The sequence below is a fragment of the Hibiscus syriacus genome, unplaced genomic scaffold, assembly GCF_006381635.1.
Source record: "Hibiscus syriacus cultivar Baekdansim isolate YM2019G1 unplaced genomic scaffold, ASM638163v2 tig00110819_pilon, whole genome shotgun sequence".
NCBI classification, from domain to species: domain Eukaryota; kingdom Viridiplantae; phylum Streptophyta; class Magnoliopsida; order Malvales; family Malvaceae; genus Hibiscus; species Hibiscus syriacus.
The window spans coordinates 1,028,640-1,054,286 of record NW_024062875.1 but is presented as its reverse complement, the minus strand read 5'-3'; the positions used below and the strand labels follow the sequence as shown (position 1 = coordinate 1,054,286).

The 25,647-nt window shown below is 35.7% G+C and overlaps 1 protein-coding gene and 1 pseudogene across 1 annotated transcript; both read left to right on the top strand.

Moving 5' to 3' along the window:
• The first annotated feature begins 738 nt into the window (after positions 1–738).
• On the top strand, positions 739–4,993 carry LOC120142029 (annotated as a pseudogene).
• Positions 4,994–5,719: 726 nt separating this feature from the next.
• Positions 5,720–12,619, top strand: LOC120142180 (alkaline/neutral invertase E, chloroplastic-like). The gene is given in 8 exon segments (XM_039156921.1): positions 5,720–5,746; positions 9,338–9,403; positions 9,565–10,183; positions 10,295–10,460; positions 10,569–10,780; positions 11,155–11,648; positions 11,768–11,816; positions 12,110–12,619. Coding segments are annotated over 7 exon segments (1,878 nt in total). The 5' UTR covers positions 5,720–5,746; positions 9,338–9,392; the 3' UTR covers positions 12,437–12,619.
• Positions 12,620–25,647: the final 13,028 nt, after the last annotated feature.

Sequence of the window (25,647 nt, the reverse complement as noted above, 5' to 3'; positions counted from 1 at the left end):
TGCGCTCTCTCAATTAAAAAAAGATACTATTAATTAATTGACTATAAAAATTTCTCATTAATTAGTTACGAGGTTAATGATGCAGCATTCATTCTATAAAAATAATAAAATAATAATATTTTATAACTTTTAAAAATTTAATGATAAAATTTTAATATGATATAATTATTATATATATTTTTAAAAAGGGTAAATTCTATCCATGATCACTCAACTATGGGAGAATTCTATTTTGGCTATCGATCTTTTAATTTTGTCAATCATTAATTATTTAAGTGTTGTCAATCAAGTCATCGATAGTTAGTGTTTAATAGAGGAATGTGATTGATAAAAAAATTAGTATAATTACATATTTAGTTCTTAATATTTACACATTTTATCAATTTGATTATAATTTTAACAGCCACCAAATTGAATATTAAATTGAATTAAAATTATGAATAAATTGATAAAATATGTAAATATTAAATGTATAATTCTACTAATTTTTAATAGCCTTTCAGATCATATGTTAAATGTTAATATTTGGTGACTTGATTGATAACACTTAAATAGTTAACTGATCTCTTTGAAAAATCAAAAGCTAAGTGGTGAAAATGAAAACCCTCCATAGTTAACTGGTTATATGTGTAATTTACCCTTAAAAACATTGGTCCTATTACATGTCCGATAAAATTCTTATGCGAGAGTCGCATCCCACGTATTGTATAGTAACACACCTGAGAGGCACGCAATTATTTCTCGCCCTCTTCTTTTTTTACGTCTCTGCAACTCCCCTGAGGAGCTCTAACAATGGCGGATTCTTCGTAGCCAACAAAGACTTCATCTTACCCTCTCTTCTTCGCAGCCTTTTTTTATCTCACCACTCGCTGAATGCGTTCAAAGGAAAAAATATCAAACTTTTACGACGGTATCATCATCTTCACTTTTCACTCTCTCTCTCCTCTCATTTTCACAATTCGTCTCCCTCAGCCTTTCCTTTCCTCTCCCTTTTCATAATAAACTTAAAAACATTCTTTCTCTAATTATTATTTTCTTAATTCCCCTAAATCTTTCAAAACTCTAGCTTTTGGCTTACCCCCCATAAAAAAGAAAGAAAATTTAATTATCTTTTGGTTGTTTGACAGGAGATGTTGGGAGCATTTACTTTGGTCCTAATCATCCAATGAAACCGCACAGGCTTTGTATGACTCATCATTCGGTCCTTGCCTATGACCTCCATAAAAAAATGGAAATTTATGTCAGTTCCTCAAATACTCAAACCTTTCTCTAATTTCACTGGCATAAATCTCTTTCTCTTTTTTACTGGCTCTGTTCTTTCTTTCTTTTCTTTGTTTAATGCAGCGTACCCACAAGGCTTACCCCGTTGAATTCGCTCAGTTCCATTCTGCTGATTATGTTGAGTTTTTACATCGAATTACTCCAGATACGCTGCATTTGTTCTCGAATGAATTGGCCAAATGTATGTATCACATTTTTTTCTTTCCTTTATCGACAGAAAATAGTTTGTTAGGACACATTTGGACTGGGAAAAGCTATCTGCCTTGAGTATTTTGTATGAATGTTTGATGTTGGCAAAGTTTTTGAGTTTAGTATCACCATTAGCTGGGGTATAGCTTTTGCTTATATTTTGCTATCGAACATTAAGACATTCAAATTAGTTTGGAAACCTGTATGGTCTTATTAATGCGCTGTTCGTTTGTGACTTGTTTCTATTTGTTAAATTAATGGATTAGCACTTCACTGATTGTACAGTTAGTTTAGTGCCTTATCTTTCTAAGTGCTGAAAAGATGTTCTACGAATTGCCTTGTCCAAGATTGATGGTTATGGTGTATTAAGATTAAAGCATAGTATATTGTTTTGGTATATATGATGGAGATCATGTAGTGTTCTAGCAGTGGTATTGCTTCTTTTCTAATTTCATTTCTCTCCATTCTGCAGAGCTGCATGGTTTTTTCTTACGTATATTCTGTAGTTTAACTTGGTTATATAATCTGGTTTAATGAACATGCAAATATCCTTTTGAGAATGGATTAAGTTATATTTTCTCTGATGTACATTGGTTTTATACTTTGATATTCATCCTTTTCTCTTTTCTTCCCAGACAATCTTGGAGAAGACTGCTCTGTCTTTGAAAACTTGTTTGAATTTTGTCAAATTTATGCTGGTGGAACAATAGGTAAACCTTAATTTGATGGGCTGTCACTCCTAACTCTATTTGTGGTTTTCAGTCTAATTGATTGTAATTTCTGGCAGATGCTGCACGAAGATTAAACAATCAACCATGTGATATTGCTATAAATTGGGCTGGTGGTTTACATCATGCCAAGAAGTGCGAGGCATCTGGCTTTTGTTATGTCAATGACCTGGTTTTGGGCATCTTGGAGCTTCTGAAGTATCATGCTCGTGTTCTGTTTATTGACATAGATGTACATCATGGCGATGGCGTTGAAGAAGCTTTTTATTTCACTGACAGGTGGTTTGAAGCTTGTCGAAGTAGCCAAAATACTGTTATCTTTTGTGATTTACTTTTAATAGAATTATCCACTTGTATTTTTTTTTGGGGGGGGGGTGGAGGGTGTTATGTTCGTATAAGCATTTGCAAGATTAAAATTAGTTTGTTTATTTTATGATACCGTGAGAGGCTTGCATGCATCTCTGAAATTCTATTTCAATTGTTGAACTTTTAATCATCAGGTTGCTAAATGCTATCTTTTAATCAAATTGTTGAAACTCTATTATGACAGGGTGATGACTGTTAGTTTTCATAAGTATGGAGATATGTTCTTTCCTGGAACTGGTGATGTGAAGGTTATTGTCAATTCTCTGCTCCTATTTTCTCCCCTAATAATTACAGTAGGCATTTTTTTACTTACCAATGATGCTAGTCTTCTTTTTTGCTTTCTCTTTGCAAACTTAGGTGAGAAAATTTCCTAGAATATAAACTTTTCAAGTTACACTTCTTTATTAGAGAAATAAAACTAGTTTAGTTGCATCCTTCCTGTTACTTTCACCTTTTGCTTTTAGATTCGTATAATTGAGGAATTTATTATCTGCTTCACTTGTGATGTCCTTTCTTCTGGATAGTTTATATTGATAAATGGTAATGTTATGCCAAGTTGATGTCTGTTTGAAATACTTATATGAGTTGTATTGAAGGATATAGGAGAAAGAGAAGGGAAGTTTTATGCCATAAATGTCCCACTCAAGGATGGAATTGATGACACCAGTTACACTAGATTGTTTAAGTCAGTAAGTACCGAGTCAAAACCAATACATATAATAGAAAAGTAATTGCTTTTCTGTTTCTTGACTGCCGTAGCTTTTAAAATATTATGTGCAAATATCTACCTTTTGTAGATTATTTCCAAGGTTGTTGAAATGTATCAACCAGGTGCAATAGTTCTTCAATGTGGGGCAGATTCTCTTGCTGGGGATCGCTTGGGCTGTTTCAATCTCTCAATTGATGGTATTTAAATTGACCTGTAAATCAAGGACTATCCCCCCACTCCCTCCCTTAAATGATTGATGAATGTTGAAGTTGTTGATCTTATTTGCAGGACATGCGGAGTGTGTTATAATTGTGAAGAAATTCAACCTACCTTTACTGGTATGCTGTTTGTTTGATTAACCTTTTTAACTGCTTCAAATAAGTTATATTTGAAGTACTGAGGCGAGGAATCTTTTATGCTACAGGTTACTGGAGGAGGAGGATACACAAAAGAAAATGTTGCACGTTGTTGGACTTTTGAAACTGGAGTTCTTTTAGATACAGAACTTCCTATTGGTATGGCAGATAATCCCCTCTTGTTTTCTTGGAACGCTATGATGACATTTGTATTTTTCTCATTCAACTTGGCTTTGAGAACTGGGATTTGTAAATTAGTTTCGTAAAGCATCTAAATTCATATATCAAACTCATTTATTGCCAATGCGGATAACCTGGTGTTCCTTATCATGTGAATGCTATGTTGATTGTTGATTACTACATATCTAAATCTGCTTGATATTGAAATGAGCTGGATAATATATTTTCAAATGTCTGGTCAGGTTCTTTGAACATATTGTGTATGTAGGTATGGTTTTGGTAGACAGCTGCTTTAATATGTTTCACTGGTTGTTATATTGAGAAACTTACTTAAAAGTTTTATATCTTGTGCAGAAATCCCAGAAAATGAGTATATCAAATATTTTGCACCAGAGTGCTTGTTGAATATTCCAAATGGGCACATAGTACGTTATTGCACAACTAAAATTCAAGGACTGCATTACTTATTTCGGTCAATTGATTGGAAGCTATCAGTTTCATATATATTCTCTAATATTTGGTAATCAAAGAAAACAAAACATTGTAACCCTGTGTTTCGGTTGATTCTGCAGGAGAACTTAAATAGCAAATCATATCTTAGTACGATACGATCAAGATGCAAGTGTTGGAAAATCTTCGCTGCATCCAACATGCTCCAGGTGTACAGATGCAAGATGTGAGTAGCAGACAACTGTTTTCCTCCTAAATCTGAATCTTGACGGGCTAGATTATTTGTCGTGGTGTATGTGGTTAGAACCATGCCCCATCTTAAGGGGGGGGGAGAGATCTTTTGGGTTGTAAACATTCCTGAAAATATTGGTGGTCTAATAACTATGTTATGTGATGCAGGTTCCACCTGATTTCTATATTCCTGATTTTGATGAAGATGAGCAAAATCCGGATGAGCGCATGGACCGTAAGTAGAATAGCATGTACCCTTGTGCTGTGCATTAACTAGCACTCGTACACACTTTCTGCCATTTGATTTCTGGGTTTTTTTTTTCATCTCTCTACGTTTTTCTCCGCAGAGCACACTCAAGACAAGCAAATTCAACGTGATGATGAATACTACAATGGTGACAACGATAATGATCATCACACGGACATGTGAAGGTAGACTGCATATTTTTTTGTTAGGTAGTATTAGTCCGCAATAAAAAATTTAGCTAACACCTCATCAAAGATAAAATAGTGGAAGGAACACCACCATAATTGTTCATATTTTGTTTTCAAAATGTCTTCCGACTGTGTGTAGTCTTTCACCTCAAACCTCAGAAGGATTTGATCAAATACAATGTTTAGCTTTACTTTATGGCATACAATTTTAAATTCTCGCCTCGTATTCAAGGTTATGCCATGCAATTCTTATACCCCTGTTTGACAAAATTAACAAATCAATATTTCATATTGCCTCATCTTGCGTGGGTTTGAATCGTTATATTTACCTTAAAATTGTAATCTCTCTCTACTAAAAAAAAACTATTTCATTTCCCCCCCTTTTGGACATGACTATGAAAAAAATGTTAGCTTTGCCTGGTCTAGTGTGCTGCCAGTCATTGTCTGAACCCCACTACAGACCATGAAAGTTAATAATCCAGATTTACTATTTCAGTAAGTTTAAATTCTTGTTTCCATGTTGCAGACTGTGTAATTGTTCCTGTTTCAAGCAGAAGCCAGTTAACCACTTCTGCAAAAGCATTTTATCACAAACCTCTATAATATGCAAGAATAAGTGCGAGCTCTGTAAGGTTTCGAAGAAAATGTGACGGAAAATTGATAAGCTTACAAAATTGAGGCACTTTCTTTATCTTGTTCGAGTGAATTAAAATAACCCCCGAAAAAAAGAATAAACCACGGAATGAGATTTTTTTTAAACAAAAAAATGTGTGTGTATATATATATATATATATAGAGAGAGAGAGAGAGAGAGAGAGAGAGTTGACAAACCCATGAATGACATCAGGTGCGACATCATAGAAACCAAAGAAAATCCCAAAAACCAACTAGTTTGGTTATGACATCCGCTATCATGTTTGCTACATCGTGTCCACCGAACCTTTATTACCCAGCTTCTTGAAGCCACCTTGGAAATAGCTCGAACTAGCGAAAGGGAGATATGTCCAGCGCCAGGATCATTCAGCTCTATCAATTTGGATCTGTAGTCGCTAAAAACCATTTCCCCACTGTGTTGTAAGCCTTCGTAAATGCCCCAAAGCTATGCTTGCAGTGCTGTGGTGAAGCCTGTACACTAATCGAGTCGGAGTAACCAATCTCCAAAAGAGCCTAAATGTACCACTCACAGATATCAGACTTGTATCAGCTGCTACTGCTCGATCTGTATTAGGGCAAACTCATCCTTGCGGAGGCAGACGCCATTGGATATCCTCGACGCCATTACTCAGGTCCCCAGCTTTAGGAATTCTGCAGCTATGACTAGCCAGTTTAGGCTAAGATGCAACACATCCTCAACGTGTATACAAGAGCCATTGAAAATAAAATCGTTCGGATGCTACCATATTTGCACATATCAATGAAAACAAAAGCTACCAAGAAACCTTGCTGCCATCTACCAAAGCAGATGACGCTAGATCCTTACACGGCCATTCAGGTGAAGTGCGAAGGAATCCGAGACATGTTGATATGGTAATAATCGACTCCAGAGACCTCAGGTTGCAGCACAATCTCTCAAGACATGGAGGACAGATTCTTCAGTTGCACCACAAATCAAGTAAGATTGATCATTAGAGAGATTATACCGACAGCGTTCATGGTTTGTCATGTGTTGGCTATGTAAGGGTGTTCAAACGAAAACCTAAATTTGATGGGGGTGCATCTGTTCCTTTGCGAGCGAGGGAAAAAAGAAGAAGGTTTTCAAATGTCCCTTCATCAATTTTACTGATATTGTAGCCCAAACATTCCATAACCAACACAAAGTAAGGTAATAGGAGATCACCCTGTCTGACACTCCTTTCAGGTTGAAACTCTGTTGAATAGCCATTGTTTCATTGGACTTGCAAAAAACAGATGAGGTGATACAATGCATACTGAGACTAAATGCACCAACAGGGACGGGGATCCCTTAGCGCCAAAAGGGGATCCACCCCTGTTAAAATTTATATATTTGATATAATTTTGATTTAATAGTATTTTGATTCATGTAAAAATAAATATTTAAATTTAAAAAATATAAAAAATTATTAAATATTTAATCAAGTAGAGGTCGAACTAAAAAATATAAGTTTGTGTTATCAAATTTTTGGTCTAATTACAATTTAAGTTATTGTAAGTTTAAAAATTAGACAAATTAGAAGTTGTCTTTTGAGTTTTGAGTTTTTTTAAAATTTAGGGTGAATACAATGAACGCTCATACTCCTACATACGTTTTTGAACTCGGGACCTCAAGGATAACAACAATCTCTTAATCACTAAGGTCGCTTGGTTCATGCTAAATTTTGAGTTTAAATACCTAATAAGTATTTATATATTTTTTTAAATAGTCTAATATTTCGACCTTGCCAATATTTAATTCTAGCTCCCCTGTGCACCAAACCAATTGTCATGCACCATTCTAACAATCATCATAGGATAACCAACCTTAAAAGTAGCAAAAAAGCTTTGAAGATCCTTGATTGTTGAGAGTACTAACACTGATAGGAATTATTTTTGCTCATTTTTCATGGGGTTTTGGGGACTCCATAATGCTTTTGTTTTCTGAACTCTTTATTTTCGAGGCATTTAGATGTTGAATTAGACGTTGAGTAAATGATAGAAACATGTTTTACATATCTTCGCAGAATCCATTTCATTGTACATAAATATTATACGATATAATTTATGATATCATCAATGCATTTCAGTATCAGTTAATGATAGTGTTTTCCATGATTCGTTTTATTCTTCATCAAACAATATGGATCAGTTGCAAGCCTTTAATTACAATATATATATATATATATATATAAATAAAGCCTTGGATCAAAGAAACATGAAGGCTGGTCGATTTCTTTTTTCCTTTCTTAAACACCTATGTCCATCCCAAACTCAAAACAAGGGATTCAGATCAATGTTAATACCATAAACACTGATGATCTAGATCACCTCCATGATTCATTTCTTCATCAGGTGCATGAAGATGACGATGATGATGAAGAACTTATCAGGGTTGTTTTGGGGCGAAAGCCTTTGGGTTTATCAGCAGCAGCAGCTTGCTCGAATGACGGAGTGATTGGCAAAACGTTTTCAATGAGAGGTGATATAGAGGATGAGAAACAAAGTTCATCATCATCGGCAGGGATAGAGAAGGCATTGAGGAAAGTGTTTTCGATGAGAGCTTCATCGGCTTCTGCGAACGAAGTTTATCGCAGACTAGATCATCAATATGAGTCGGTTCCGGTTGCAGATGAAGAAAACACAAACGATGAGGTCCACACACAAAAGGAATCCGATAAAAAGGGGAACAACATCCTTGAAGCTTGTAGGCGTTTCTTTGGTTTTTAGCCATTGATTGTTAATTCATTCTACATTATTCTTGTCATCACTTCTATTTATGTCATTCTTCTTATCTTGCACACAATCGATTTATATAACGTATGCATGTAATTACGATTTTTATAGAGACAACTATGTATTCATGTTTATTTAATTATCTCAAGTTGAATCCATTGAAAATTTAAATGTAAAGAAGTTATATTGTTGGTTCAATTTAAGATGGGGTTTGAGGAGTGTTGAAGAGGGAATGGCGTTGTTGCAAGTGGTTTATACAAAATTTTAGTGTTGTTGTTAAGATTAAGATGATATTTATTTATAGGTTGACATGATGAATGAATCAGACTATCAACAGAATACATAAATTTATCAGTAGTCATGTCAAAAGTATATCTAATTATATAGTATGAATTTTCAAAGACTATGAAATGTTGTAAAAGAATAAGAGGTATAACCTAATATAACCTACAAAAGATATTTTTTAAGGAGAAAATTCGAAGAAAGTATAATAGGAAACATTAACAATTGATTATTTAAAGTAAAGAAAAAGTGATACGGAGTTTGGAGAAAGTTTAATTCTAATTTATTTTAATTATTTTAGATGATTAAACTTTATAATAAATTGATAAATTTGAACATTTTGAATAATGTAAATAATACTATTTATAATAAAAAAAATAAATCTTGAATAGAATTTAAAGACATTTTGCCAATTAGATATTTGTTTAAATCCGAGCTAATTCACTGATATGCGTGGGGATGATGAATCAGCTGAAGTTGTCCTTTTCACTCCCCATATAATGCCACACGTGCAAGCCTCATAGTCGTTTCTCATGATTATTTATTAGTTTTTCCATTTGTTACCCAATTGAAATTCACCAAACCGCCAAACGTCCCACCATCCCCCGCGCGACCAATTGGGGCATTGGAATTAACAAAAACAGACGGGCAAGTAGGCAAGTGTATAAAATCCATTCTGTTTGGAAGCCTAGAAAAATCTCGCAAACCTCATCCAAAAACCTGCCTTTTCCCGGGAAATAAAGAGAGGCTGAGGATGGTTCTTTCTTTTGCTTCAAATAAGCTGACAAATATCTTTTAATGGTACAGAGGTGAGTTCTTCCTCTCTTTTTTCTTTTGAAAAGTTTTAGTTTTTCTGTTTAGTTTTAGTATTGGTTTATTCATTAACCGATGTTTTTGGGTTTTTTTTTTCATTTTGTGTTAAATAGGTAGTTGGTTGACGAAATTAACTGAATTCAGTTTACAATTTAAGATTGATGGCGTTGCCAGAAGCATCTCTGTGTTTAGATCATTTGTTTTTATCCAGCGTCGGTGCAAATCATGGAAAACAAAGAAATTTAGGGTTAGTAGAACTCCGTTATAGTTTAAGAACATTGGGAAATGGATTAAAGAGATGTGGATCTAAGAGTGTCGGTTTTTGTAGTACCGATGACAGAAAGAACCTGACGAAAAGATCATGTTTTTTGAGATGCAAATGCCAAAAGGCTGATAGTGATAGTGGATTAACCGCGGATGATGCGAGACCTGCATCACTTTCTATAAATGGTAAGACTGATGTGAATAATGTTCAAGAGTTGAATCAACTGTTGCGATCTGATGGGGAAGCGTTTACTAATGGCAATACAAATGGGGTCGGGACAGTAGATGGTAGGAAAATTGAGGAAGAAGCATGGGATTTGCTGAAGGAGTCTGTTGTTTATTATTGTAGTAATCCGATTAGAACGATTGCTGCAAGTGATACAAGCAGCTCAAGCATTCTAAACTATGATCAAGTCTTTATCCGTGATTTCATACCTTCGGGGATAGCTTTTCTGTTGAGGGGAGAATATGATATTGTCCGGAGTTTCATTCTGCACACACTTCAATTGCAGGTAATATGAAGCACATTGTGTTATATGATTAAGCATTGCAATTGGATTACTAGTTTGAAGCATGAATGTATCGTCTCCATTGATTTACCTTTTTTTCTTCTTAATTGACAGAGCTGGGAGAAAACCATGGATTGTCATAGTCCTGGTCAGGGGCTGATGCCTGCCAGTTTCAAAGTGCGTACTGTTCCACTTGATGGTGATGGTTCTGTGACTGAAGATGTATTGGACCCTGACTTTGGTGAAGCAGCAATTGGCCGTGTTGCTCCAGTTGATTCTGGTAAGAGAATGTTGCAATAAGTTCTCTCCGTGTTACATCTTGATATACATCAATTTATATTTAACCTAAGAGATTAATAATTCAACTTTTTTTTTATTACACTTCCAGGATAATGGTGGATTATACTTTTACGAGCATATGGAAAATGCACCGGGGATCTTTCAGTGCAGGAGAGAGTTGATGTGCAAACTGGAATTAAAATGATCTTAAAGCTCTGTCTTGCTGATGGCTTTGACATGTTCCCAACTTTGTTAGTGACAGATGGTTCTTGCATGATAGATCGTCGCATGGGAATTCATGGTCATCCTTTGGAAATTCAGGTTTAGTACTTTCTAAAATGTTTGATGCAGTCCTTTGATTAAGTTGCACTTTTGAGGAATGAATTATGTTATTGGAAGCTTCAAAACTGTTAGGATCAACTCTACACCTGCTCTATAGGGAAACATTGCTTCTTGTACGCATAAGCTAGGCAGCATGATATATTGATGTTTATGTTCAGTTCTCAACTTTGGACCTCGAACTCTCCTCCTTTTGGGGGAGAAGACACATCTTTATTCTTCAATGCTTGATAAGTATTTTTGGGTTTATTTTGCTTGTATCTTATAGAAACTGAAGCTCCATGATTAAGGGCCTGATCATTTTAAGCTAGAGATATGAAGGAACCCTTTTGCATTAAAGTTTTGTGTTCTTGCAGGCCCTCTTTTATTCGGCGTTACTCTGTGCACGTGAGATGCTTGCTCCTGAAGATGCTTCAGCTGACCTTCTAAGAGCTCTTAACAATCGTTTAGTTGCATTATCGTTTCACATCAGAGAATATTACTGGATTGACATGAAAAAGCTTAATGAAATCTACCGTTACAAGACAGAAGAATACTCATATGATGCAGTTAATAAGTTCAACATCTACCCAGATCAAATCCCCTCCTGGTTGGTGGATTTTATGCCTGCCAGAGGAGGTTATTTAATTGGAAATCTGCAGCCAGCTCACATGGATTTCCGTTTCTTTTCACTTGGAAACTTATGGTCTATTGTAGGCGGTCTTGCAACAGTTGGTCAGTCACATGCCATATTGGATCTTATTGAAGAAAAATGGTTGGAATTGGTGGCTGATATGCCCTTGAAAATATGTTATCCTGCTCTTGAGGGCCAAGAATGGCGAATTATCACAGGAAGTGATCCCAAGAACACGTATTGCCTTCACCTATTTGATTATGATTTTCTTAATTCTCAGTAGTAATTAACTATGGAAATTGGCAATACATACCTAGTTCTTCCATCCGTACTTTAAGATTATTTTCTTATTGCAGTGCCTGGTCATACCACAATGGAGGTTCTTGGCCTACTTTGCTTTGGCAGGTTAGTTTATTCTTTCCAAGCTTCACTCGCTGCAGTACTGAATGATCTTGTGCCATTGTTGTACTAATCTTCTGGCAGTTCAATGTTGATACTGCTGTATATTTTACTGTACCTTTTATCTTGATTTGTGAACATTTTTACACACGTACAGTTATGGTTGTAGCTTGTGAATTCTATAGCAAAGTTGTAGCATGTGAACTGGATAATATGCCTTGCTATCTGAATTTTCTTTCACTGAATTGGTGATTAGAGTTATGTTTCTGTTGATAAACATAATCATGGTGCTTTTCCAGCTTACTGTGGCGTGCTTGAAGATGAACAGACCAGAGATAGCTGAAAAAGCTGTCATACTTGCTGAGAGACGCATATCTAGAGACAAGTGGCCAGAATACTATGACACTAGAAGAGCAAGATTTATTGGAAAGCAGTCACGGTTGTTTCAAACATGGTCTATCGCTGGATACCTTGTGGCAAAGCTCCTCCTTGCTAACCCTAGTGCAGCAAAGGTTCTTATAACTGAGGAGGACCCTGAACTTGTAAATGCATTTTCTTGCATGCTCAGTGCCAACCCAAGGAGGAAACGAGGCCGAAAAGGATTTAAACAGCCATTCATCATATGAGCTTGCGTTAAAGGTTCCTGTGAAGAATTCTATTCTTTACATGTTTCGAAAGCGAAACGAGTATCATATCAGCCCCCTACCTAGCTAAGTTGGGTTATATACAATGTAGTAGTCGTTGTAACATGGTTGTGTTTTGGAAGTTACAGTTACTATCAGCATGTTGCATCCTCTTTCTGGTTTTTTGGAATCCATAGTTATACGATTATGCATGTGCAACAGTGCAAGTTCTCACTTTGTTAAATACATACGAACTCTTATTTCAGCCAAGTATAGGGCCATTAGGAAACCTTTGACACCAACCACATTGGATAGCGTTTCATCATTTCTTGAAGGGCGATTAACCAACAAAAGCTCAAAGAAAAAGATTCCTATGGCCCTCCTCGCCCTTGATGATTTGAGGAGAAAGGTATTTATGTTTTGGAACAATTGAATTAGAGTTGGCTCCACTACAAGCTGTGGCCTAGGGCTATTACAAATTACAATGTAAGAAACACTTGCCTGACGAGCAATTGAAATAATGACAAGGCGCGTATGGTGAAATTAATTAGTGAGGTTGAGAAAAGCTAACTTTTCCTGCATTAATTGTTCACTGATAGAGAGATTGTTGGATGTTAGTAATAGTTAATGTCATCTAGCTATTTTTTTATAATAATTAATATTACAGAGATATTAATGTATTTGGCCACAATAATGTGCCGTTTTCATTTAGTTTATACAAATGTTGAAAATTATTCATTCATTCCTGGAAATAAAATGAAACATTCATTAGTTCAAATGGACCATTCCAACCCACACACTGAGGAGCTTTTGTCTTGCTTTATGATGCATACTGTCAGCACTGTGAATCCCATTTTAGTTGCTTGTTGAATGCTATTTTTGGTTCATTCTAGTACAACATTTGTGTTGGATGTACACAACTATATTATTGATAGTACGAATACTTTATAACTATCAAAGTAATCATATTTAAAGAAGAGAAAATAACTTCAGTAACCGAAAATGTCTTATAATATACGATTTTAACAAATTTTTTTTGGATTTGCGAAAATGATCAACAAATTCGCAACGCGAACTACAATTTCGCAATTCAGTTTCCAAATTCGCGTTGCGATTTCCAATTTCGCAATCCAGTTTCCAAATTCGCAAGGCGAATATGTAAATCGCATTACGATTTTCCAAATTTGCAACGCGATTTCCAAATTCGCAACACTGAATTTCAAATTCGCAACTCGATTTTCGAATTGGCAAAACGAATTTTAATTTCGCAACAGGTTTTAGTTTCGCAACACAAATGTTTTGGTTATATAACTACGCAGCAGCAGCAACAACTCATAATCTAAATCCCTAAATCGCAACTCATTCCATCTCCTTCTATCACTCTTTCCGGCGACATCCGTTCCTATATCCAACGACATCCTTCCCCATCTCTAATTGTTTTTACATAATTTTATTTCTATATAATTTTTCAATGATTTCTCTCCCAAATTATCAACTATCAACTTAATAAAGGTATGTTTTTCTCTAAGTTAGTGATGATATGTAGTTTATAGCTCGTTTGTTTAGTAAATTAATTTACAATTTGTAGAATGAAATCATATAATGTTGATCATGTTTGGATAAATTTGTATTTTGGAGGGTCATGGGAGAATGTTCATGGTGTTTTACAATATATGTTTTTACTCATGAATCTTCAACTAAAACTGTCATTAAAAAATTTAACTTATGAAACTCTAATGTTACGTATTGCAAAGAAATTGAATTTAGAGCCTCTAAGTGGATTTAGGCTATCTTATCAGAGAAAAGATAAAGTTTATTTGTTAACCGACAATGAAGATGTTGAACGATTCATTGTTTACATTAGTGTTTCGCAAGAAGATGATGTTACATTGTATGTTGTTGAACCTAGAAGTAGTGAAGTTGGGTCAGTAGCGGGTAGTAATCAACTAAGTTCTTCAACCCCAGTTTATGATACTCACAATGTACATCGCTGTTATCAACCTCAAAATTTAATGGTTCCACCACAATTTCATCACCAAGAAAATTTTGTTTCACCACATTTCCAATACCAAACACAATATCAAACACAATCTCAAAACCCGCAACCTTTTCGTAATCCAAATCCCAATAAACTTTCAGCACCAAATTCCAGTTTTTGTATTGACCAGTTAGACGATTATGAGCCAACAGAAAAAAATTGTAAGTAGTAGTCAGTATTCAAAATTTGATCTTGGTCAATACCCAGACTTTAATCTTGGTCAATACTCGGATTTTGATGATGTTTCAGAAGAAGAAACAGACCCTGCGTGTAATGATTTTGATATTGGTCAATACCCGAATTTTAATGATGAAACAGCCGCTGTCGAGGAAGATGTTGTTGATAATAATGAGGAGGAAGTTACGACTGTGAATGAGCATGTTGAACATTCATTATGTAATTCATATAACCCTGAAGAAGAAAAAGAAGAAGAAGAAGTCCCCGAAGAAAAGAAAAAGAAGAAAATACCACGGGAGTATAACTGGAATATGCCATAATTACTTCAGATACCGAAAGAAGAGTTGGTAAAGATAGCAGTTGATTTTTACAAAAAAGTTATTCGTATCAAGAAATATGATTGTTTTGATACAAAGGACGACTTGAAGATAGCTTTGTATACGAAATGTGTGGAAGATGGCTATCAATTAAAAGTTAACAAATCAAGCAAAGATCGTTTCGAAACAAAGTGTATGATTGACAAAAACTGTACGTGGCATATGATTGCAAAGAGGATAAAAGATTGTGAAATGTTTCAAGTTAGGACTTTTATTGATAAACATACATGTTCAATAACCCAAGTTTTTCCTCACCATATACAAGCAAACAAAAAGGTGTTGGGTGGTTTTCTGGCTGAGTTAATGTTTTTGAATGGCAAGGTATATCGTGGACATGAAATTATGACTGACATGAATGCCCGGTTTAAGATTAGTATCTCATATTCTCAAGCTTGGAGAGCCAAATGTTATGCCTTGGAATTATTGAGGGGGTCTCCAGAAGCATCGTTTGCCCAACTGTCGGCTTATTGTCATAATTTAAAGCTGAAAAATCCTAGGTTGGTAACTCATATCAAAACATATAGAGATGGATGCTTTGAGTTGCTTTTTATCGTCATTGGTGATGCGGTTAGTAAATCAATATAATTTTGTTGACTCATTTTTGTTAGTTACATGCATTTCACATTTAAATGATTATGTCTTGTGTATATTATTTTGTAGATTCGTTCGTTTATTACTTGTATGCGCCCAGTTATTATAGTTGACGGAGCACATTTGAAAGGTCGATACCTTTAAGTAAACTTATTAGCAGTAGCCATGTATGCTAACAATGGGATACTGCCAATAGCTTACGGGGTTGGCAAATCTGAAAGCTCTGATTCATGGACATGGTTTATGGGACATCTTTGTGATTGCATAGGTCCTATTAGCAATATGACAATCATATTCGATAGGGCAAACTCAATTGACAACGCTGTTAGAAGGTGTTTCTCAAATGCTTTTCATGGACTTTGTGGTGTTCATTTGTATAGAAATCTAAAATCAAGGTCTGCTGGTATAAAAAATCACAAATAAACATACTGGAAGGCTGCAAAATCTTATCGGGAAGTGGATTTTAATAAGCATATAAATTGTTTAAGACATGTTTTGCCTCAATGTGCTCAAACACTAGAAGATGTCGGGTTTGAAAGATGGTCAAGAGTACATTAACTTGGAACAAAATATGGTTTCATGACGTCTAATAGTGCAGATCAATCAACGCTCTAAGTCATCATTCCCAGAAATTACCCATTACTATGTTAATGGAGTTTTTTCGAGCCTTTATTCAATAGTGGTGCTACAAGAAAAGAAACCATGCAGGTATTATTTCTTTAAATCCGTAACTTATCATATATTTTACTAAGTATTATTTATTTAAATTTACAGGAACATTGGAACGTCGTGTTACACCATGCACTGAAAAAAAGATAATGAAACGTGTTGTGAAGTCAACGTCATGGAGACTTGAACCATGTTCAAACACTTTGTTTGAAGTATTGGATAATAACTTAAATGTGCTTGTCAATCTAAATGCAAAGACGTGTAGTTGTATGAAATGACAAACATCTGGTTATCCGTGTGGCCATGTTATAAAAGTTGCACTTCATCTACACCAAGATGATTCAAGCGCATACGCTATGGATTGCTACACTACAGAAGTATATCGATAGACTTATGCCGAGATTGTCTACCCTATTCCACATCCTTCTGAGTGGGACATACCAGATGACTTACAAACAATTTTGCTACCAGTCATGGACAGCAGGCTACCTGGCCGACCAAAAAATCATGATCGTATACCGTCTAAGGGTGAAGTGAAGAGGATATCGACATGTAGTCGGTGCAAGGAAAATGGTCATACAAGGTTGACCTGTGGATCATCAATGCCATGACAATAATCTTTTCCTCTACCAAAATATAAATCCTCATCAAAATCCAAAGCTCATATGATGCCAAGGAAAAGGAAATCAAAATCGCAATCAAAATCTCAATCACAACCGGCTTCACCTTTTGGGACTTATTAACTTAGGTGATTTTTAAATGCAAACGTTGTATTATGTGTATTTTATGTGTGAATGCATACATTTCAGTTAGACATTCATTAGTAACTTGAGTTTGAACATTGCTATGATATGTTCAATTGTTATCACTTATCAGATTTTTTGTTGCGATTGTTGCGAAAGTCAAATTCAAAACGCGAAATCGCAACGTGAATTTGACTATCGCAACGCGAATTTGACTTTCGCAATTCGCGTTGCGAAAGTGTACCTTCAACAGGTCTTTTTTGCCTTCAACATAATGCAGATTGAAATTTAAAACAACAAATCAATTAAACAAGCAAAAAATAAGAATTATTTACACATCAATTAAACAAATCAACTTTTACAAATCAACTTTTACAAATCAATTAAACAAGCAAAAAATCATTCTTATTTCCTCATCAATTAAGCAAATCAACTTTTACAAATCAACTTTTACAAATACATCAATTTCACGCAGACAATTGTTTATGCACAAATACATCAATTTCACGCAGCTCACTTCAGGATTAGCATGCAGAAACCAAACATTTGCTCAAACAACACTTTCTACATATCTAAAACCAACAAACAACAAATTATTAAATTCTAGGTACTTAACCAAACATTTTCAAACCAACAAAGAGTATATATGTTAACAACACTTGCTCAAACTTACCAATTGTTTATGCACACTTTCAGCACGCGGATACAGGTAGGCAGCGTCTTGCAAATATCGCTCTAGCCATAAAATGCCGAAACCACAAGCCTACTGCACCTCTATCTCTATCTGTGGGAGGTAGAAACAGTTTACTTCCTGTCGTCAAACGTTCCAAGAACATGCATACGAGAGGACCACAATCCCCTCTGGCTCCCTGCGTTTGTTGTGGCGCGGTCTCGTCTCTGATTATTGTAACTTTGAACTTTTTTGGCTTCTTGTTTCCAGAATTAGTCCAATAATCAATCGCATCCAAGTATTTAGCCAAATGAGCGCTCCATCCCTTACAAATAATATCTCGCAAATCAGACAATGGTATGTAATTCAACATGTTGTCATATACCATTGTCTTCAGGGATGGGAGTTGAAGCTCGACGAGAAGCCAATGACGACGTTCCAAAACAATGATAAACACATGCAATCATAAATAATAATTCAATTGCGCACATCAAATTTTTATTTATGAACACCTTTAAAATATTCAAAAATAAATACTAACCTTATCGACCTCCCACCATGCAGGATAAAGTTTAGCTTTTCTATTACCCAACACATATGAAGTGTCTATCTGATCATTCAAGTGAACTACATGAAAATACATCGGCATAATAGTTCATCGCGTATTTTTTATTTTCTTTAATTTCCTTATTATCAAAAGACGTGACACACATGCATCAATATGCTGTTTTATAAAAAAATACATATATTAGTAAATTTCATAAATTAAAAAAATTAATCAAAATGCAATATAAGAAGCATATAAGACTTACCCCCCCGTCGAAATAGCCATTGTCTTCAACCCCTAATAACATACCCCGCCAAGACCGATCAAGAAACAAATGCATATCATCGTCGAGTTTGCATATGTCAGCGTAACACCCCTGGCTCCGCTCATGTAGATAAAAATCAATTGCGATCTTAGCCTAAAGGTTATTATCTAGAATTGTGTCCGGTAGTGTTCTCCTCTCCACTTCAGATATCGGAATGGTACTGACCGGTAACTCATACGAAAGCCAACTCTCATCCATCATGTCGGGCACTTGAAGGGGTTTATCAATATGTCGACATATTATGCCATGTGAATCGGGCTCTTGAATGGTGGGAGGGACCTCTTGAATGATGACATGGGCCTCTTGAACGGTGATAGGGGCCTCTTGAAGGATGATAGAGGCCTCTTGAATGATAGGAGAGGCCTCTTGAACGATGACAAGTGAATCAGGCTTCTTCTTATGGAGTCTTGGCACTATTGGGGTGAACGGAGACGTAATGGCACGTACACGACGTCTGATGCATGAACTTCGTCGTGCAAGAAAAACTTGATGTAAAGCATCTACCTTATCGGGCCACTAAAAATAAATTAATACATAAATCAATAAATAAACAAATAAATAATGCCGAAAAAAGGTTATTTGCATTTTTAGTATAGTATTAAACAAACTTACCTCATTGCGTAGAGTATGAACCTTATTCTGCAACGATGCAACAATATCTGTAACACCCCAACCCGTATCCGACCCAGATACGAATCTGAGGTGTCACATTGACCTTTTAAAACATGTACTTGTATAAAATAGTGAGTAATTTAAAATTTTTATAACATATAAATGACTAATTTACATAAAAGACATTTTCATTATTACAAAACCAATCAGAGCATGTATATTTCACTTATTTATTTACATATAACTATTCGAAACATTTATAAAACTGTTCATAGCTTAAACAATATATTCTTTTGAAAACATGCCAACTAGAACTTTATATACTAAAATACATATTATTCACCTCTTTTCTGATCTGACCTTTAGTAAGGAGAATTGATCTGTCTTGCTCCACCTTGCTCTTTACTCTTCTCGAAACCTACGTGTAAATCACTTACACGCTAAGTCAAAGACTTAGTGAGACATATAAACATATAAGGTAAACGGTAACTAATAATCATACCTAAACAATTACTACTATCATTTCATACCACTCATACTTTTACATGTAACAAATATATACATACATATATGTCATTATCATTCATATATCTTATCTCATGTTCCTATGATCTCTTATGTCCATATCATATAACATATACCATAACCAATTGCGCATATACATATCATGTCATGTAAACTATATATATATACTATCATTGATTCCTTTCATCATATGGTCTTATAAGTTATCATTTCTACAATCAATATCACACATGAAATTCCACAAGGAAACAAACATATTATCATATCACTTTATTAATATTATCTATTTAATAGCCCATGATACACATGTGAGAACTAAAGATATGCGAGTACATAGAGGTTGTGCACTAATGCTGTCACCACAGCTCATATAATTGCACCGAAGTGCCACATATAATTGCACCGGAGTGTTGCGTAGAATTGTACTGTAGTGCCATATAATAATGTCCATAAGGACCACATATCATTCCTTAAGAATCATATACATATACTAGGGATCAAGTATGTGCCTCACCAGACTTCACACATGTTCCAAAGAATACATATATGTCCCGAAGGACCACATATCATTCCTTAAGAATCATATACATATGCCAAGGATAAAGTATGTGTCTCATCCAAAGAATACATATATGTCCCGAAGGACCACATAGACCCTCGACTCTTGGCATGCCAACTATACCCCTAGCTCTCATGACACATAACATGGGCATTATATTTTATATCCTTTTACATATTCATGTAACCATATCATATATTCATATAAGCTCATGGTTTCATTCACATATACATATAATCACGTAGTTCATGTCAATTCTCATATGAGTTCATATTCATATAAACATAGGATTCACCCTCATGTATCACATATACTTTCTCTTTCATATGGCTCATAACATTTCTCATGTGTTCATATGACATGTAAATCATTGTCATCTTATCATGTTATCACATAAACATATACTCATGCACACATATAAATCATAACAAATACATACTTCTATGAATTCATGTTTTTCACTATTGGAAATAGACTTATCGCAAGTCTTATTTTCCATTGAACCTCATATACTAAATAATGTGCACTCACCTTAGCCTTGCTTGCTTTGAATCAATCTTAATCCTTAGATTGTTCCGGAAAAAGCTTTATTCTATATCTACATCATAATAATACATTGATACATATCAGTATACTAATTGATATCTTATAAATTGTCACTTCTTAGGCTAAAAGAAAAGCCCATTTCATCTTTTAATGAAGGTATGCATCGATGCACTGCACAGTGTATCGATGCATTCCCTATCGGTGCATCGATGCACTACCTGTGCATCGGTGCATAAAATACATTCGATGTTTGTTTATTACTGGGATGCATCGATGCATGCCTTATGCATCGATGCACCAATTACATTCGATGTTTTTAGATTAAAAGAGTGCATCGATGCACTACCTGTGCATTGATACACCTTCAAACAATTTCTAGATTTTAACCTTGATGCATCGGTGCACTATGAATATGCATTGATGCACTCTGCCCAGAATACTCTTTTTGAACCCTAAAATGCATTCTTTTTGGATTAAATCCTTCATATTTCAACCCCTTTCATATTCCTAACTTACATATACATACTTAAACTCATTAATATTCATTTATCTCATCTTTAACCTTAATATCCTCTCATCTTTAGGAATTTCAAGAATCATACCCTATTTTCCACATGTTTCAAATCCAATTCTAACACTTAATACTTCTTAATTAAGCTGATGACAAGTCAAATTTAGCTTCAGGTTCAACTTATCAACTCCATTCTGGAAATTCACTCAAGAACTCCAAATCTTTAATCTTCCCTAACTCATTTATCTTTTGATCTTAAGATAACTTAAGCTTTCCTTAAGCTTAAGTATCACCTAAGAATCATAACCCAACTTTTAATTCAACAAATAACCAACTAATTAAGAAACTCACCTTTGAGCTGGAGCTTCACGCACAAAGAAGAAAGGAGGAGAAGAGAATTCTGGAAACATTGTTTTTGGTTTCCTACACTCCCACGTGTAAAAATATATATCCCCACTATCACATTTTAATTCCTTAAATGATCAAATGACCATTTTAGCCTTTAGTTCCTTTAATAATTACTAACAACTTTTAGGAAATACTTCCAAATAAATCATTGAACTAATCCATTCTTCTACTTTAGTCACCAAATTCTGAAACTTTACAATTTGGTCGCTAACCCATAGTTTGGGATGTTACAATATCACATAGAGTGGTTACCTCATCACGTAAAGTAGATACCTCACCACGTAAAGACCGTACCTCATCACGCCATGCACCATTGTCTTCACGTAAAGTACCGACCTCCTCACGCAAAGCATTGACCTCATCACGTAACTCCCCTAACTCATCCCGTTGAGGTGGAGAACAGGGAGATAAATGTCGTGACATCTTTGTCGGTCGCCTATCATGAGGTGATGCTGGAGAAGAGGCTCGATGATGTGACAGAATAAGTGATGCTCTCGTTGTGGAGGTGTATAATCGGCTCGATCAGGTGATGGCTCTGGGTGAGGTGATGACTCTTGAAGTGGGGGCTGCTCATCATTCGTGCCATCAAAAAAATGCTTACTAGCTTGCCACCAATCAGTGACAAGCTCAGTCTCTGTGGGTGTCAGCCTCTGTAATGGATAGTTGGCCTCCTAACAATATAAAAGCTCAAACAAAGTTAAACGTCTACTAGTAATAATTTATTTATATATGGTCGTATTTGTGTTAACTTACATCATTCATCCTCGTATATGGTAGTAACTCTTCCCAATCCAACAGTCGGATCCTCCTCTAGGAAATAGCCCTAGGAATATCATTTGAATTTTTGATTGCATATGTCCACATGCTGGGAAAAGCCTCAAATATCCAAATCTACAAACAATATAATACACAAACATTAGTAATTATTAAATAATTAATTATAATTTTGGAAACATTATATAGAAATTCTTACCTTAAAGGTCCAAATAAAGTCTGCCAAAGTATATTTGGAACCATGGCCACGCAAACTTTTTCGGTCCTCAAAGGCAGACGATAACTTTTTCTAGGTAGTTTTCCATAGATATGAACCCCATAGAAACATGTTCCATGCATTTAGGTCCTCTACCAATAATATTAGGTCCTCAGAAATAGGTTGTCTGGCCTCTTTGCCTAAAAAGTTGGCATGCAAAAGTAATAAATGGTATACTCGGACAACATCGAGGTCATCAATCAGAGTAATATCATCTTTAACAAATAATCTTTTCAAGTCGTCGACGTGTAAACTCGGCTTCGCCTTTGCCAGCTCAGGAAAAACCTGAGATAACCATGATGGGCGGGTGATATGACTAGTTTATCGACCTACATCATCGTGTCTGAAGCGTAGACCAGTGATTAAGTAAAACTCCTCCCGCCCAAAACAAGTACACGTCGGAGGAAAATGAAACCATATCTCTTCATCACCACATTATATCCTCTCGGGTATATCTTTAGTCATGGTCTGAAGAAACAAATGGGTCAACATAACATCTCCACCCAGATGTTGTACTTTCAGCCATGGTCTGAATCAAGTATCCTCAAACAATTTTATTTGTATAGGTGTAAGCGTCGACGCAATTGTAGTGGCTATGCTTAATTTATTCCTTAATGTCAATGAAGCCGAAAAAAATTTCTACAAAAACAATAAACATATCAAGTTAGACTTCTGTGTTGCGAATTATAAATTCGCGTTGCGATTTACATATTCGCGTTGTGAATTTGAAAATCGCGTTGCAAATTCGGAAAATCTCAATGCGATTTACATATTCGCGTTGCGATTTCCAATTTCGTAACCCAATTTCTAAATTCGCAACGTGAATATGTAAATCGCAACGCGAATATGTAAATTGTAACTCGATTTACATATTCGCGTTACGAATTTGGAAACCGAGTTGCGAATTTGGAGTTGGCGTTGCGAATTTGTTGGTCATTTTCACAAATCTAAAAAAAATTGGTTAAAATCGTATATTATAAGGCATTTTTGGTCACTGAAGTTATTTTCTCAAAAAATAATCAAAATGCAATATAAGAAGAATATAAGACTTACCCCCGTCGAAATAGTCAATGTCTTCAACCCCTAATAACATACCCCACCAAGACAGATCAAGAAACAAATGCATATCATCGTCGAGTTTGTATATGTCAGCGTAACACCCCTGGCTCCGCTCATGTAGATAAAAATCAACTGCGGTCTTAGCCCAAAGGGTATTATCCAGAATTGTGTCCAGTAGTGTTCTCCTCTCCACTTCAGATATCGGAATGGTACTGACCGGTAACTCATACGAAAACCAACTCTCATCCATCATGTCGGGCACTTGAGGGGGTTTATCAATATGTCGACATATTATGCCATGTGAATCGGGCTCTTGAACCGTGGGAGGGACCTCTTGAACGTTGACAGGGGCCTCTTGAACGGTGGGAGGGGCCTCTTGAAGGATGATAGGGGCCTCTTGAAAGATGACAGGTGAATCGGGCTTCTTCTTACGGAGTCTTGGCACTATTGGGGTGAACAGAGACATAATGGCACGTGCACGACGTCTGATGCGTGAACCTCGTCGTGCAAGAAAAACTCGACGTAAAGTATCTATCTTATCAGGCCGCTAAAAATAAATTAATACAAATCAATAAATAAACAATAAATAATGCCAAAAAAGGTTATTTTCATTTTTAGTATAGTATTAAACAAACTTACCTCATTGCGTAGAGTATGAACCTCATTCTACAACTATACAACAATCTCACGTAGAGCGGCTATCTCATCACGTAAAGTAGATATCTCACCACGTAAAGCACCATTGTCATCGCGTAAAACCTCTACCTCACCACGTAAAGACCGTACCTCATCACGCCATGCATCATTGTCTTCACGTAAAGTATCGACCTCCTCACGCAAAGCATTGACCTCATCACGTAACTCCCCTAATTCATCCCGTGGAGGTGGAGAACAGGGAGATAAATGTCGTGGCATCTTTGTCGGTTGCCTATCATGATGTGATGGTGGAGAAGAGGCTCGATGATGTGATGGAATAGGTGATAGCTCTCGTTGTGGAGGTGTATAATCAGCTCGATTAGGTGATGGCTCTGGGTGAGGTGATGGCTCTCGAAGTGGGGGTTGCTCATCATTTGTGCAATAAAAAAATGCTTACTAGCTTGCCACCAATCAGTGGCAAGCTCAGCCTCTGTAATGGATAGTTGGCCTCCTAACAATATAAAAGCTCAAACAAAGTTAAACGTCTACTAGTAATAACTTGTTAACATATGGTAGTATTTGTGTTAACTTACATCATTCATCGTCGTATATGGTAGTAACTCTTCCCAATCCAACAGCCGGATCCTCCTCCAGGAAAAAACCCTAGGAATATCATTTGAATTTTTGATTGCATATGTCTGCATGCTGGGAAAAGCCTCAAATATCCAAATCTACAAACAATATAATACACAAACATTAGTAATTGTTAAATAATTAATTATAATTTTGAAAACATTATATATAAATTCTTAACTTAAAGACCCAAATAAAGCATGCCAAAGTGTATTTGGAACCATGGTCACGCAAACTTTTTCATAGATATGAACCCCACGGAAACAGGTTACATAGATATGAACCCCACGGAAATAGGTTACATGCATTTAGGTCCTCTACCAATAATATTAGGTCCTCAGAAATAGGTTGTCTGGCCTCTTTGCCTAAAAAACTGGCATGCAAAAGTAATAAATGGCATACTCTGACAACATCGAGGTCATGCATCCGAGTAAAATCATCTTTAACAAATAATCTTTTCAAGTCGTCGACGTGTAAACTCGGCTTTGCCTTTGCCAGCTCAGGAAAAACCCGAGATAACCATGATGGGCGGGCGATATGACTAGTGTACCGACCTAC